Source organism: Desmodus rotundus, chromosome 1 (assembly GCF_022682495.2).
Source record: "Desmodus rotundus isolate HL8 chromosome 1, HLdesRot8A.1, whole genome shotgun sequence".
Classification (NCBI taxonomy): Eukaryota; Metazoa; Chordata; class Mammalia; order Chiroptera; family Phyllostomidae; genus Desmodus; species Desmodus rotundus.
Genome location: NC_071387.1, coordinates 24362938 through 24379306, shown reverse-complemented (window position 1 = coordinate 24379306; position 16369 = coordinate 24362938). Strand labels below are relative to the sequence as shown.

At 38.4% G+C, this 16369-nt stretch overlaps 3 protein-coding genes across 3 annotated transcripts; 1 reads left to right on the top strand and 2 right to left on the bottom strand.

Annotated features, from left to right (window-relative positions):
• The first annotated feature begins 290 nt into the window (after positions 1 to 290).
• On the top strand, positions 291 to 1211 carry LOC112304517 (olfactory receptor 13D1-like). The gene has a single exon (XM_024560145.2). It carries the CDS (start codon positions 291 to 293, stop codon positions 1209 to 1211), a length of 921 nt encoding a protein of 306 aa, XP_024415913.2.
• Positions 1212 to 8905: 7694 nt separating this feature from the next.
• On the bottom strand, positions 8906 to 9877 carry LOC128779714 (olfactory receptor 13F1-like). Its single transcript, XM_053915656.2, has one exon. It carries the CDS (start codon positions 9875 to 9877, stop codon positions 8918 to 8920), a length of 960 nt encoding a protein of 319 aa, XP_053771631.1. The 3' UTR covers positions 8906 to 8917.
• Positions 9878 to 14586: 4709 nt separating this feature from the next.
• On the bottom strand, positions 14587 to 15583 carry LOC112304591 (olfactory receptor 13F1-like). The gene has a single exon (XM_024560252.4). The coding sequence runs from the start codon at positions 15581 to 15583 to the stop codon at positions 14624 to 14626; it is 960 nt and encodes a 319-aa protein (XP_024416020.2). The 3' UTR covers positions 14587 to 14623.
• Between the last annotated feature and the right edge of the window lie 786 nt (positions 15584 to 16369).

The following is a 16369-nucleotide window of genomic DNA, read 5'->3' as shown; positions in this document are numbered from 1 at the left end:
TGACAGCTGTGTATTCAAAATGCATTATGATCTCAGGAATGGAATGCAGAAACCTGTAGTTTTAATAAGCAACCAATGTAATTATCACATGTCTTCAATCCCCGGCTTTATAAGCTAGAAGGGGAATTTGTAAAACTAAACTTACAACTGTTACCACCATTCCTGCTACTGCTGATACATTTGATGCCCCTCCTACCACGATCTCTTACTCCACATGTTAATACTCTACAGATTCATTGAATTCACGTGCAGTTTTCTCTTTTGGATTACTCCAGGTATAAAGTAATGAAATGGAAAGGACCAACTGGACAGAGGTCGAGTTCATTCTGCGGGGACTTTCTGAGTACCCGAGAGCTGAAAAGGCCCTTTTTGTGGTGTGCTTGGTGATGTATCTGGTGATCCTCCTGGGGAACAGCACCTTGGTGGTCCTAACTCTCCTGGACTCCCGCCTCCATGTACCCATGTACTTCTTCCTTGGTAATCTCTCCTTCCTAGACATTTGGTACACATCCTCCTTTATCCCCTCAATGTTGATACACTTCCTGTCAAAGAAAAAAACCATCTCCTTCACTAGATGTGTTGTTCAGATGTCTGTCTCCTACACTATGGGGTCCACAGAGTGTGTGCTCCTAGCAGTGATGGCATACGATCGGTTTGTGGCCATTTGCAAGCCTCTGAGGTACCCCGTCATCATGAGCAAGGCACTCTGCATTCAGATGGCTGCTCTGTCCTGGGTACTGGGCTTTTTCAACTCATTAACAGAGACTATTCTTGCAGTACGATTGCCCTTCTGTGGAAAAAATGTCATTAATCATTTTGTTTGTGAAATATTGGCCTTTGTCAAGCTGGCTTGCACAGATATCTCCTTGAATGAGATTACTATAATGTTGGGTAATGTAATGTTTTTGTTTTTTCCATTGCTGTTGATTTGTATCTCCTACATTTTCATCCTTTCTACTGTACTAAGAATCAATTCAGCAGAAGGAAGAAAAAAGGCCTTTTCCACCTGCTCAGCCCACGTAACGGTGGTGACTATGTTTTATGGGACAATCCTTTTCATGTATATGAAGCCCAAGTCCAAAGATTCTGCTTTTAGCAAACTGATTGCCCTTTTCTATGGAGTAGTCACACCCATGCTCAATCCTATCATCTATAGTCTGAGGAATACGGAGGTGCATGGAGCTATGAGAAAATTGATGACTAGACACTGATTCTGGAGGAAAGGATAAGAAACTTAATCTTTGAGTCCATGCACAAAATAAGCTCATATATTGGAGCCAAAGGGTTTTTAATATAAATGCAACAAGAGAAATAAAAGTTATATATAGATTCATGGAATTTAGGAGTTGGGAATAAATTTCAACATAATAATCTAACTTTATCTTTTTAAGAAAATGACACAAAAATACAGGGACAATTGGTCTAAGAAGTAAAATTAAACTTTTAAAGACAAGAAAAATTTCAATTAAGCTTTCCAAGCAAATCCAGTACATAAGTCTACTTAACAAGTAAAACATGTACTTTTTATTCCCCTTTTTGAAAGAACTATTTGTGTTCATGTTTTTGTGTCTGCTTACTGTTGGTTTTTTCTTTTACCCCGAGACTTGATCTGGCCCTAACCTAAATTTTCAGGTGCATATTTGCCCTTTTTCTGTCCCTACCCATTTTTCTCCCACCCCCTTTACATATTCTGAGCTTCACTCACTGTGTAGTTATTCGATTGTATCATGTCCTTTCCCACCTAAGGTCAATAGCATATGCCATTTCATTTCCATTATCACATTTCTCTTTCTATGGTGACATCCTAGCAAGCTCATTAAAAACAATGCAAGTGTTATATTTTCTGTTAATCCTTTCAAAATTTACCCATAGTTAGTTATGCCCCTCTCTACACTGTCTTGAACTTTATCTCTTTTATAGCAATTTTCCTTTTACTATAATCATTTGTTAGTTTCTAAAAACCTCCCCAAGGGCAGCATTCACTGTTTTCTTTATGAAGTTCAATGTAAAATTAATTAAAAACAGTAGGCAGTAATTAACCATTGAACTAATTAATTAAAAATTTAAAAGAAGAGTAAAATATAGTCTGAGTACTTGGTATAATACAGGGAGATAAGAAAACCTGAATTTATGTATATTTCATTTATCAAGTGACAAATCCAAAAGCTAACTTTAAAGACACATAAAAGATTGAATAAAACATATTGAAGAGGTCATCTGGGCTGGATAAGAAAAAAATCATATTGGTGTATATTATTCTCTAATAAGCAACTGTTAAGGAAAAATTCATAGATTGAATAAATCCTTAAAAAACATTGACAATTTCACTTTTTCTGAAGCAATAGTAGTCTCATTTTAACTATTTCCTTTTTCAAAAATATCCCCTTGAAATTTCTAATGAATAATAATATACAATAATAATAGTTGGTTTTTTGTATAATATCATATCACACATTTCTGTGATATATACTTGAACTGCCTGGTACAACATCATAGCCTGAGCTGGACAAAGAGAGCATCGTGTGCTCAAGTGCCACCTGGCAAAGCTTTTAGTAACCTGACAGTGTGCAGGAGGGAACCTGTGCCTACTCGGCCCAGCATGATGCTCTGAAGCCTTATGCAGTAAGTGGAATGTCAATGTGGAAGGGAGGTCCAGTGCAGGCTGATGGTACACAGGCAGAATGAAGAGGATGTCCACCCAGTGAACGACCAGCTCAGGCTGACAGAGTCCAAGCAGGATGAAAGGGGCCTACGCAAAAGAGGCAGAATGTGGATCCCAGCACTTGGTTGAGGATCAGATTTGTAAAGGAAGGCTACCCAGTAGAAGATATTAGAACACAGGTAGGGCAAGGTAAACACTGAAAAGCCAGGGGAAGGAGAGGGTAGGTGGCCCCAAATTAATTGTCAGAGCCTAAATGGGTGAGAAAGGCGTCCACAGGCTGATAATTCAGAGCCTGAGTATCCATGTCTGAGAGAGCTGTAGAGGAAATAAAGACCTACATGGTGTGAGAAGAGCATACCTGAGGAGGGGGAAACAGTCATTGAGTCAGATGGACTAGTCTTACACAGGCATCCTTGAAGTGGGACAACCTTGCCCAAAGTGTTAGTTCTCAATCAACTTAAAAATGTTAGTGTAGGAATAGTGGGGTGTGGGGATTAATGTGAAGCAAAAGAAATGGGAGGCCAGTTATTTACAGTGGATAAAACAAGTAACAATTAAACATATTGAGACCGGTTTTCTCACTATCAGAGAAGAAGTTACAAATATGGAAAGACAGGAAACTACAATAGAATCAATGACATGGTGTTGGAATGGAACTGGAAACTGTGAACTCATGGTTTTCAACATGTACAGATATATAGAGGGACATACACATACATGTGGAAAGATACAGAGAGATGATGTATAGATATAGATATGTGTATAAAATTAACATGGATGTAAATGTTTGTAAGTGTATGTATATATGTATATACATATGTACATACCGTATGTGTATGTATATATACACCTGTACATACAAATTCATACATTTATTCCCCAAATATGCTCACTGACAGGGCCTGGGAGCAATGATACACCAATAATTATTATATATCTGGAACCATATCTTAATTCCTAGAACAGTTTACCACTAAAAAGGAATGAGATCTGATTCTAGGAATAATGCAGAGAAAAATCTTGATTTTGAAAGACTTGTACTTTGGGTGTAAAGTTCTAGATTGACAGTTTTTTCTTTCAGCACTTTAATGATATTGCTCCATCACCTCTGGCTTGTACTGTCTAAGGGAAGTCTTATGGTGCTTAGAAAGGAACAAAGATCTCTTTGGGAACCACAATCCATCTTTTTTTTTCTTTCTTTTTTTAAAGCAATTTAATGATTATGTGCCTTGGTGTGGTTTTCTTCGTTTCTTATTCTTCTGATTTTTGAACTTCCTATCTCTGTATAGTTTTTGTTTTCACCAAGTGCAGAAAATTTCCATCACTATTTTTTAAGTATCCTTTTGTCAACATTTTCTCTTTTGGGACTTCTGTTACATGTGTATCAGACCACTTCGGTTGTCTCACAGCAACTAATGGTCTAATCACTTTTTTTAGTTCTTTCATTCTCTGTGTTTCATTTTGAAGTTACTATTGCTCTAATTCCAAGTTTACTAACCTTTTCTTCTGCAGTGTCCAGTTCTTTAATTCCATCTAAATGTATTAGGTATACTCATGTTAGATGTAGTCTTCATTTCTAGATCTTAGATGTCTTTTTAAAAAATCTTCCATATCTCTAAAGTAATCTATGTCTCAAATGACATGATTGAGTTTTTATCTATCTTCTTGACTATATGGGATATAGTTAGAATAACTTTTTCATGCCTTGTCTAGTAATTCTATCAGTCATTTATGTGTGTGTTTTGTGTGTGTGTGTGTATGCTAGTATTATACCTCTAGTGGGTTTTATGTGTCTGTTTTTTTAATCTAATTTATTTTTTCAGCTTTATTGATATCTGATTAACAAATAAAATTGTATCCATTTAGGTTGTACAATGTGACTTCTTTATAGGTGTACAATGTGTTCATTTTATTTTCAGCCTCGTGTGAGCTCTAAAAATCATTTCTTTCAATCCTCTTAAATGATTCTTTCCTGGACTGTTAGTTTTCTCATATACTTGCACTAACCAGTACTCAGTTGAGGATTCAAGAGCCATCCCCTTAGATCTCCAGAACTCTTTTTCTCTGTAGCTTTCTCCTCTTTGGTATTTTGCTTTTGAAAACTAGCTGCCTTGTTCTCCTTGGATTCTTAACTCCATCCCCTAAACTCAGGGAGACTCCACATGAGTTCCTCTCTCTATTTTATTACCTAAAAACTCACTCAGGGAAGTAAGCTGGGAAAATTTTAGGGCCCAATTAATTTGCTTCTCCTTTCTCAGTGTTCATTGTCCTATGTTGCATGATGTCCGATATCTTAAAATCAGTTTTTCATAGTTTTTCTGTTTTACTTTATTGTTACAGGAAGAAAGGTAAACCTGGTCCTTGTGCTCCATGTTGTTCAGAAGCAGACATCTAAATCCTCACCACTTTGATGTTCTACCCCCAGAAACTGGGGAAAAGCACAGTTCCAGTGTGCATACCTATGGAGTAAAGCTGGAAAACAGAAAAAAGTAATCTTGGGGTATTTTATGCTTAATCCCTAAGTACTGCCATAGTGGTAGGCTTAGACTTGTAATACACTAACAGATGTTGCTCAGTATATTTGAGATCACAGGTAAATTCAAACTACCTGAAGCTAGAGTCTAGCCATAAAAAAGAGATCAAAAAATGACTGTATCAAAGGGATAAGTCCATCATCCCTATTTCATAGGAGAGGATATTGGATGTGGATGTTTAAGAAATTGACTAAAATCACTCAAAAAGTTGGTGCTCTTTTTTAGATTGAAATTGAATTTAAATTGAAATTGGAATTCTTTACTCCAGATCACAAGTATGCTGTTTTTCCCCTATATCACAGCTCTGACTGTTCACAGGAAAACAGTCCATCACTTTATAGACATTTGTCCTAAACTTCTCCCTAGAGAGCATCATCCACACCTAGGGCTCAGTTTCCATCACTGGACTTCACAGTGTATAGCTTTCTTCCTGGTTTCTCTTCTCAGTTGCCCTAATCTCTTCACCCAGAGGTCTGACCATCACTGCATTGGCAACCAGTCAACCAACCAACATCCTTATTTTCATGAAGTGATCATCCTTAAGCCTCTCCTCTCATCTAATCACTGATTGCATCAGACTTCTTTACTTAGATCAGTGGAGTCACCTTCAGTGACTGGCTATCTGAGAAATCCTCAAACCCAGTCCTATAACCCTGCAATTTCTAATTCATCCTGTCTTCCCCATCCCATATTTCCCCTGGTCTTCATTGCCTCGATGGGTGCTGTTGCAATGGGCCTCTACCTCATTCTTAATCAATCCTCCAACTGTCACAAAACCAGTCTTTCTAACAAAGTGCTTAATATGATTACATCAGACAACTGGGAGAAAATCTTCACTGACTGCCCATTTTCTGCAAAGACCAATATACAAGATTACTGAAAACCTGGCCTCATTAAACCATTTTACCTTCATCTCTTAAATGAATGCTAGCAGCCTTGAAATGATCTCTCCCAGCCCTTGCCTTTGGTAACAAAAATTAGAAGCAGTTGGTTATGGGTTTTGAATTTATTTTCTCATTTGATTGTTGCAAACAACCTCATGATACAGGCATTGCTGTACCCATTTTCTAAATCAAGTAACCAAAGCACAGAGAGGTCATACTCAGTTTTCCTGGGTCACGTAGCTAGGAAGTAGATAAGTAGGAATTCAATCCTGAGTTCCTTGGTTGTAAAGCCCATGGTTTTCCATAATACCACCTCACTACTCCTGTGGCAGCAGTTACTAAACTGATAGGTATTGACATTGTAAATGAGAAATAGATTTTGTCCACAATTTTTTACCTCTTCAACAGGCGTATGTAGATCATTAGGTAGAATAATATGCTTCTTGATATTAACTGAGAATCAGGTTATCATATATCTTATTTTATCATGCTAATGAGGATTCAAGGGAAAGGATGATGAACAGGAGTTTTTGAGTTAATATCTATTCCCATTTGCATTGCTCTTTAATTTGTTCACACACCTTTTTATTTGTCACGATGTGCCCCTACTGTGTCTTCAATTCAGTGTAGTGTTAACATTAAAAAGTATTGATTATTTTATATGGAACCTACCAATCTCTCCTTTTCATTGTGATATAAAAATAAAAGGTAATGCTAACATTACCTTGCTATTTAATGTATTAAAATAAAAATATGAAATATAAAAAACACTAATCTTAGGCAATGAAAGAATAAGAGATCCATGGTGATCAGGTATGTGAGCTACTGAAGTTGATTCAAATCAGGCAGAGCAAATCACAAGACCAAGGCCAGTGATGCTATCAAAAACCTTACATCATAAACTTATAGATATTTGATGTCAGGCTTAGAAAAGTATCCACTTGGAGGTAGTAAACCCAAGGCCAGATAACAGAAAAATTTAAAGGGGGTGAAAGCTTTACTTAGGAAGGCTCCATATAGAAATAGAGGTTTGTGAGGCTTGGATGCTTTCGATCTACTCATCCAGAGGTCATATTCGCCCTGCCCTTATGCAGGCAGTGCAGGTGACATCTCTGAGGGGAAAATGAGTGCCCACCACTAGTTGGAATTAATAAGCTTGATCTCATATCACTGTGCTAGCTGTTGCTTCCATTTACTGCTACCCTCTTATCTATTACTTCCACTCCCTCACCTTTCTTTTACTCTTCCAATGACTACAGGTCATTGCCTTCAAGGATTATCATTGGATAACGATTGGTCAGTCCATTGACCCCAATATATCTACCTGTTGTTATTGAAGTTGTTACCCTTTAGACAGAATAGATATATCCTGATACGATATTCTCACATGCCCTAAAGTTAATGCAAGTCCTTTTCTTGTCTCTTCTACACCAACGGGCAACCTTCGCCCTGGGTCTAAACCATCACAACAATCATTCTGACTCTCATGGCAACTCCATGATAAAGAGCAAGTACGTTCTGCACATTAACCCCACACTGAGTCATCTGGTCCAGAGGGGAACTACAAATACTAGAAAAGCTGCTGAGTGTACATTTTTAAATTCTTTGTATATTGTGATTTATATAATATTTATATAATAAGATATACTCATATGTTTCAATAATTTACATCAATTCAGTGGGTTTGGGGTATTATCAATTCTATGATATAGGTACCATGTCTTTTTAAGTGCTAATGGGTTCACTCATACCTGTGGATTTAAGAAAACAGCTGTCAGGAAAAGCACAATTAAAAAATAGAGAACTAGTCATTTCGCTGAAATACTCTGTAGCTTCTTTGAATTTACAAAATGATGTCAGCACCATGAGGCCAACAGCCTCCCACCAAACTCTTGGATACTGTTTTTCCTGCCGGGCACTACCCTCTACCCTACTTCTATTCAGGATGTATTTGTGCAGACTTTTTATATTTGTACACAGACATTCACATCACACACATCTGTCTGCATGCACAAACATATCTGCACATGTAAAACACAGCCACACATTTATAGAATATGAAATGATTTCCATTAAATTTAGCCTATGTTGAAAAAGAGTTTGTATTCATGTGCTAACTGCTTGAACAAAATACCAGAGATTGGGTGGCTTAAGTAACAAGAGTTTACTTGCTTTTAGTTCTGGAGGCCAGAAGTCCAAGATTAAAGTGTTGGTAGTTTTGATTACTTCTGAGGCCTCTCCTTGGCTTGCAGATGACCACCTCCTCACCCTGTCCTTTCCTCTGTGTGTGAGCACCCCTGGTAAATCTAAGTGTGTCTAAATTTCTTCATATAATGACACAACTCAGATTACATGAGGCCCCCACCAACAGCCTCATTTTAACTTGATCACCTTTCTGAAGACCGTATCTCCAAATACAGATACACTCTGTGGTGCTGGGAGGTCTGCCCTTCAACATAAGAGTTCTGGAGAGAAACAAGTCAACCTGAAACAGAGCTTAACCAGAAACCAGCTTTTAAACATCTAGACTTATCATATTTGTATATTACATGCCTACAACTTTGAATATCCATTATATTAACTTTTAATGTTTGTTAAAGTTACATTTATACTATGCAACTCAGAACAAAAATTGAAATTTAAAATCATGAGACCTATTTGTATAAGATTTTATATATGTTTATTTAAAATGTATGTATGTTACCTCAGAGTTTCAGAGGTTGGTCAAAGAAGAGACTTAGGAAACCACACACCTCATTTAAAATGAGTGCTTCCCCCCCCCGGTCCCACAGTTCAGGTGTATACGGACCACGGAACACCCCTAATGTTTATTGACATTATTTGCCACTATGAGTGAGAAGAGTACAAAGAGGGTTCCTAATCAGTAATTTTTTCACAGCCGCTTTCACCTCTTTGTTTCGTAGACTGTAAATGAGAGGATTCAACATGGGGGTTAATCCGGCATATACCAAAGCCATAAATTTATCTATTTCTTGGGAATTGACAGCCGAGGGCTTCAAGTACATGGAGAGAGCTGTCCCGTAGAACAAAACCACCACAGTTAGGTGGGCTGCACACGTCGAAAAGGCTTTGCTTCGACCCTCCCCTGAGGTGATTCTTAGGATGTTGACGAGGATGAAGGCATAAGAGATGCAAATTAGAACCATCTGCATAGGAAGAAGAACGATGCTGATCACCAGCATGATTAACTGCACTTTGGAAGTGTCTACACAAACCAGTTTCAAGACAACCAGAATTTCACAAGTGAAATGATTGATAATGTTATTTCCACAGAGGGACTGAGGCAGCACAGACATAGTTTCCACCAGGGACGTGAGGCAGCCTGTCAGCCAGGAGCCAGCTGCAATCTGCACACAAACCCTCTTGTTCATGATGGTGGGGTACCTCAAGGGCTTGCAGATGGCCACGTATCGGTCATATGCCATCATGGACAGGAGCACACACTCAGTGGAGCCCATGGCAAGAGAGAAGTACATCTGAGAGGCACATCCTGAGAAGGAGATGGTGTTCTTGCCTGACACAAAGTTTGCCAGCATTGGAGTGAGAGCAGAAGAGGTGTACCAGATGTCCAGAAAGGAGAGGTTGCTGAGGAAGAAATACATGGGGGTGTGGAGGCGGGAATCCAGGGTGGTGATGCAGATCAGAATGGAGTTACCCAACAAGGTGACCAGGTACATCAGCAGGCACAGAACAAATATGATGATTTCGACTTTGGGGTAGTGAGTAAATCCCAGAAAAATAAAATTTGAGATGACTGTCAAGTTTGTCTTCACCATGTTATTCCTTCTTGTTCATCTGCCATAATGAATAAAAATATCATTGTGTATACTTAAAATCTTAAACTTTACCAACTTATAAGGGGTTTTTGTTAGGGGTACTTTAAAAGAATCAATATTGTAGCAATACCATTTAATTATTCATCCATTCATTCAACATTTATTGAATACACTACAAGTCACTGAAGTTCCAAAGCTGCTCCCAGGCAACTCATAATAAAATATATGCGGAGGGGAATAATGGTGGAGAGGGGATGGGACTAGTCAAAGAACATGTATGAGTGTCCCATGGGCATGGACAGCAATGTGGAAATTGACTGGGAGTTGGGGGTGGGATGCGCAAAGGAGGGCGAAGGGGAAAAAGTTGGGACAAGTATAAGAGAATAATAATAATAAATGATTAAAAAAAAAAGAAAAACAACAGGCCGAGAGAGAAAAAGGAAAGCAGAAGTTTAGTTGTTGAGCTAAGGAATATTTTAGCAAGAATTCGCCCTCTTAATATCTTGTTATTTATAAAGCTGAAACGACAAGTCAAAAAAATGAAACACAGTCAAGTAAATAAGCAATTACAATAAAATGATATAAGTATGTCCCAGGGTACTAGGTAAACATGAAGTAAGAATCCTAACTCCATGTTGGGGGCACTACACAGTGAGAGATTTTTGAGAATTAGTTTAATAAAAAAATGTATTGGATCTACTCAAGTTAAGGATCAGGGGAGGTTTTCCGAGCAAAGAAATTTTTTATAAAAGCTGCAAAAATAAAATATTTGGTTGCACCTCATGAAGCCGAAGATTATGTAATGTAACAGATGGATATGCCACACCCTGAAAAATATAAGTAGAAGATAGACAAGACTCCAATCACTGTAACACCAACTGACTTCTGACTTTAAGAAGGCATTTTTTTAATGTGGAATAATCTTGAACTCATGCTTCCTTAGAAAGAAAATCATTTTCAAAGGAAGCATTTTATAATACAAATCAAATTACTTGCAATATAGCTCACAATTCATCACATATGGCACCATGTTTAAAAACTACTGTCCTACAAGATAGAGTTCAGGTGAAATCAGTCTCACACACAAGCCTCACATTTTCATCATTGCCTACTTCTCCAGCCTCATCTCCCAATCCTCCATACTCTGGTCTGAAACAAGTAGCTTGTGGCTCCTCATACTTACCATGCCATTTTATATATTTTATGGCTTTTACTTACAGTTTATTCACTTAGAGTTGTCCTTCATTCCCAGCTCCAATCTTGCTTTTCTTGGATATCTTATCCAATCACTAAAACTGTTTGCCATTGTCTCAAGTACACTTCATTATTTGTACACACTTGTGTTACTCAAATATATCACACTGAACCATAGTCATATGTGCACAACCACTGGATTCAAGAGCTTGTTCCCCACAACACTAGCAAAGTAATAACGCACATTTAACATTTTTCATGATACAGTGCTACCTTGAACATGGTAAGTTTTTGATATATGTTAAAATAAGTACATTTCCACTATAGTTCTGTGCCAACATAAAAGCCTGAAGACTTCTCAATCTGTCATTTATATTTGAAATCTTATCTGCAACATTAAAAAAACTAGTTGACTTAGGAAATAAAGATTACAATTTCTTATCGTTAAATATTTGATGTATGGCGAGGGCATCAAAACAATGACCACTTGACTCCCAGAGGAGGTAGAAATGTTTCCCAATCACTCTCTGCAGGCAGTTACAGCACTAGCCTCAGAGTGAGGTTTGGGCTCTAAATCCAACCATGCTACTTACCAGTGTGCAAAATTAGGCCAATCACCTGACCTCTTTGAAACTTGGACTTCTAATCTATACAAGAAGGATGATCATTCCTACCTTTTGCAGATAGCAAAGATGATCTAGATTAACTTCTTTTAAATTCTCCCCCCACTACCCCAATTCCACCATGGCTTCTCTAAAATTTTCCAGAGTCACAAAGGGTTGAGATTGCATGGTCTCCCTGCTTTCCAGAAACATAATTGCCTGCATGCTGCTCCAATGCTGGCCCACATTGATTCAGATGAAAGAAATTCGCACCTCTTTAGAATCTATTAAAATTTCAACCCCCAGTCCACATGAACCCTTTACTGATTATTTCTAAGAAGGTGAATGTTAAACATGTTTGGTCTCTTAAAGTCCACTGACCAGAGGTCAAGTCCATATTTGTTAGCACACACCCCTTCTATTTCAACTGAGGGTTTCTCTGTGGGTCTTTGCCCAGCCAGCATCCAGTCCTCTTGCTCTACCCCTGGCTCCTGTCTCCCCTCTCCTTTCATGTCCTCCCTTTCAGAAACAAAACGATGAAGGCTTCTCTCATGCATATTGAGTCCCTACTCATTCCTTTCCCCATATCTTACATGCTTGCCACAGTCTCACCTATCCCGTTTCTTTTTTAATTTAGATATTTTATCTTTATCTAAAAATCTGTCTGATAACAGTGTTCAAATAATTCAATGGTTTCCTACGAATTCCTCCTCTTTCAAATGGCAGAGCCAGAACAGACTCAGAGAATTTATCATCCAGCCCTCTCACCTTGACCTTGACAGATTCCTGGAGAAGTTTAATGTGATATCTGGGGTAAAGGGCATAACAGTGCGAAAAATTCTATATTACAGGGTTCAGCAAAAGTAGGTTTACAGTGGTTCATGTGGAAAGTAAAAAGATAATTAACAAATGACAATACAAGAACAGACTGTGTCACATACCCACAACTGTAGACACACCTCTGCCCCACCCTGTGTATCATGACTCATTTCTTCAGCTGAACATTTTCCTTCCAATGGTACTCCTTTTTGAAGTCCACATCCCTGTTCCTGTCTCCTGGCCCAGCTGAGACCTGCCAGTAAGTCCTGTAAACCTGAGAATAGGAAAGAGATGCACGGCGCCTGCTCCCATTTACCTCAGCACTGAACGTGAACATCTTCCTTTCGGTTAACGTACGCTTCAATGTTTAGGGTTAGCTGTCTCCTGCACAGTCCTTCTTACGACTCTGGTGCCATTCTCAAAAGAATAAAAGATGCTGAATTTTTAATTACAATAACACCTTGTGAAAACTATATAAAGTCAGTTGTGCAGAAGCAATTTTATTCAGAACATTTCAGTGAAAACCAATATGGATGTTCTTAGTTTGCAAAAAGTCGACTCAACTCTTGCCTGATTCAGAAAGTCTCAATATACATAGCTCCTATTAATTAAAAATTTTTAAAATAACTTCTCAAGAGAAGTCATGACATGAAGATTTGTTCTGCTCCAGTCACCGCCTATGATCTGCTCCAAAAAACTTCCAAAGGGTTACCCTTGGAACTAAGACTAACAAAGTCTCGTTGCCCTTAGGGGCCTTCCAAATCCCTTAACAATTTTAATGTTTTGATTCAGAAACATAAAGTTAATAAATTTTCTAGCTCTCAAAGGTATGCTTCCACAAGTTACATTAACTAATTCAGGACCCCAAAATATTAGGCAAATTTTTTAAATTGTTTTAAGTCATGTGGCCCAGTAAAAGACCTGACTTAAAAAGCATTTGAGAGCAATGGGGGGAAAGGCTGGACAACCGTCACTGAACAACAATAAAAAAGAAAAGAAAAGAAAAGCATTTGAGTAAGCAGACCTGGAGAAAACTATTTGCCTATTCTATTCATTCTGCAGATTGCCCAGGAATTATACAGCAAATATTGCAATTAATACAACTGTCTTCCCATATGACCTTTGAGCTTATAGAGTGATCTATTTATTTGGAGAAATATCTACAAATCACTCAGTTATCTGAACAATAGAAGATAAAACATCCTTACTGAGCTTTTAAATCACTGTGAAGTGAAGAGAGAGCATTGATCAATCAGATAATTTATTACTATCAAATGCCCCTTGAATAGACTATGTCCCTACTACTGTGTGTGATTTTATACAGATTATGTAATAATCCCTGGTGTAGTACATGAGAATGAGTATTGGACTTAAAGAGTGAGCTATGGATTGAACCTCAGCTCAACTACTAAGTGATCATATACAGTTGTACACTAATTGCACTAATGACCCCAGTTACTCACTTCTTCCTAGGCCTGCCTCGTCTGACTTTGGCCCTAGGCAGATGACCTGATTTCGTCTGAGGCTTCTCCTTGGCTTGCAGATGACCAACTACTCACCCTGTCCTTTCCTCTGTGTGTGAGCACCCCTGGTAAATCTAAGTGTGTCTAAATTTCTTCATATAATGACACAACTCAGATTACATGAGGCCCCCACCAACAGCCTCATTTTAACTTGATCACCTTTCTGAAGACCGTATCTCCAAATACAGATACACTCTGTGGTGCTGGGAGGCCTGCCCTTCAACATAAGAGTTCTGGAGAGAAACAAGTCAACCTGAAACAGAGCTTAACCAGAAACCAGCTTTTAAACATCTAGACTTATCATATTTGTATATTACATGCCTACAACTTTGAATATCCATTATATTAACTTTTAATGTTTATGTTAAAGTTACATTTATACTATGCAACTCAGAACAAAAATTGAAATTTAAAATCATGAGACCTATTTGTATAAGATTTTATATATGTTTATTTAAAATGTATCTGTGTTACGTCAGAGTTTCAGAGGTTGGTCAAAGAAGAGACTTAGGAAACCACACACCTCATTTAAAATGAGTGCTTCCCCCCCCCCGGTCCCACAGTTCAGGTGTATACGGACCACGGAACACCCCTAATGTTTATTGACATTATTTGCCACTATGAGTGAGAAGAGTACAAAGAGGGTTCCTAATCAGTAATTTTTTCACAGCCGCTTTCACCTCTTTGTTTCGTAGACTGTAAATGAGAGGATTCAACATGGGGGTTAATCCGGCATATACCAAAGCCATAAATTTATCTATTTCTTGGGAATTGACAGCCGAGGGCTTCAAGTACATGGAGAGAGCTGTCCCGTAGAACAAAACCACCACAGTTAGGTGGGCTGCACACGTCGAAAAGGCTTTGCTTCGACCCTCCCCTGAGGTGATTCTTAGGATGTTGACGAGGATGAAGGCATAAGAGATGCAAATTAGAACCATCTGCATAGGAAGAAGAACGATGCTGATCACCAGCATGATTAACTGCACTTTGGAAGTGTCTACACAAACCAGTTTCAAGACAACCAGAATTTCACAAGTGAAATGATTGATAATGTTATTTCCACAGAGGGACTGAGGCAGCACAGACATAGTTTCCACCAGGGACGTGAGGCAGCCTGTCAGCCAGGAGCCAGCTGCAATCTGCACACAAACCCTCTTGTTCATGATGGTGGGGTACCTCAAGGGCTTGCAGATGGCCACGTATCGGTCATATGCCATCATGGACAGGAGCACACACTCAGTGGAGCCCATGGCAAGAGAGAAGTACATCTGAGAGGCACATCCTGAGAAGGAGATGGTGTTCTTGCCTGACACAAAGTTTGCCAGCATTGGAGTGAGAGCAGAAGAGGTGTACCAGATGTCCAGAAAGGAGAGGTTGCTGAGGAAGAAATACATGGGGGTGTGGAGGCGGGAATCCAGGGTGGTGATGCAGATCAGAATGGAGTTACCCAACAAGGTGACCAGGTACATCAGCAGGCACAGAACAAATATGATGATTTCGACTTTGGGGTAGTGAGTAAATCCCAGAAAAATAAAATTTGAGATGACTGTCAAGTTTGTCTTCACCATGTTATTCCTTCTTGTTCATCTGCCATAATGAATAAAAATATCATTGTGTATACTTAAAATCTTAAACTTTACCAACTTATAAGGGGTTTTTGTTAGGGGTACTTTAAAAGAATCAATATTGTAGCAATACCATTTAATTATTCATCCATTCATTCAACATTTATTGAATACACTACAAGTCACTGAAGTTCCAAAGCTGCTCCCAGGCAACTCATAATAAAATATATGCGGAGGGGAATAATGGTGGAGAGGGGATGGGACTAGTCAAAGAACATGTATGAGTGTCCCATGGGCATGGACAGCAATGTGGAAATTGACTGGGAGTTGGGGGTGGGATGCGCAAAGGAGGGCGAAGGGGAAAAAGTTGGGACAAGTATAAGAGAATAATAATAATAAATGATTAAAAAAAAAAGAAAAACAACAGGCCGAGAGAGAAAAAGGAAAGCAGAAGTTTAGTTGTTGAGCTAAGGAATATTTTAGCAAGAATTCGCCCTCTTAATATCTTGTTATTTATAAAGCTGAAACGACAAGTCAAAAAAATGAAACACAGTCAAGTAAATAAGCAATTACAATAAAATGATATAAGTATGTCCCAGGGTACTAGGTAAACATGAAGTAAGAATCCTAACTCCATGTTGGGGGCACTACACAGTGAGAGATTTTTGAGAATTAGTTTAATAAAAAAATGTATTGGATCTACTCAAGTTAAGGATCAGGGGAGGTTTTCCGAGCAAAGAAATTTTTTATAAAAGCTGCAAAAATAAAATATTTGGTTGCACCTCATGA

Bases quoted from the DNA above. Each gene is read 5' to 3' on its own strand.
- LOC112304517 (XM_024560145.2), top strand. From the start codon at position 291: ATGGAAAGGACCAACTGGACAGAGGTCGAGTTCATTCTGCGGGGACTT.
- LOC112304591 (XM_024560252.4), bottom strand. From the start codon at position 15,583: ATGGTGAAGACAAACTTGACAGTCATCTCAAATTTTATTTTTCTGGGA.
- LOC128779714 (XM_053915656.2), bottom strand. From the start codon at position 9,877: ATGGTGAAGACAAACTTGACAGTCATCTCAAATTTTATTTTTCTGGGA.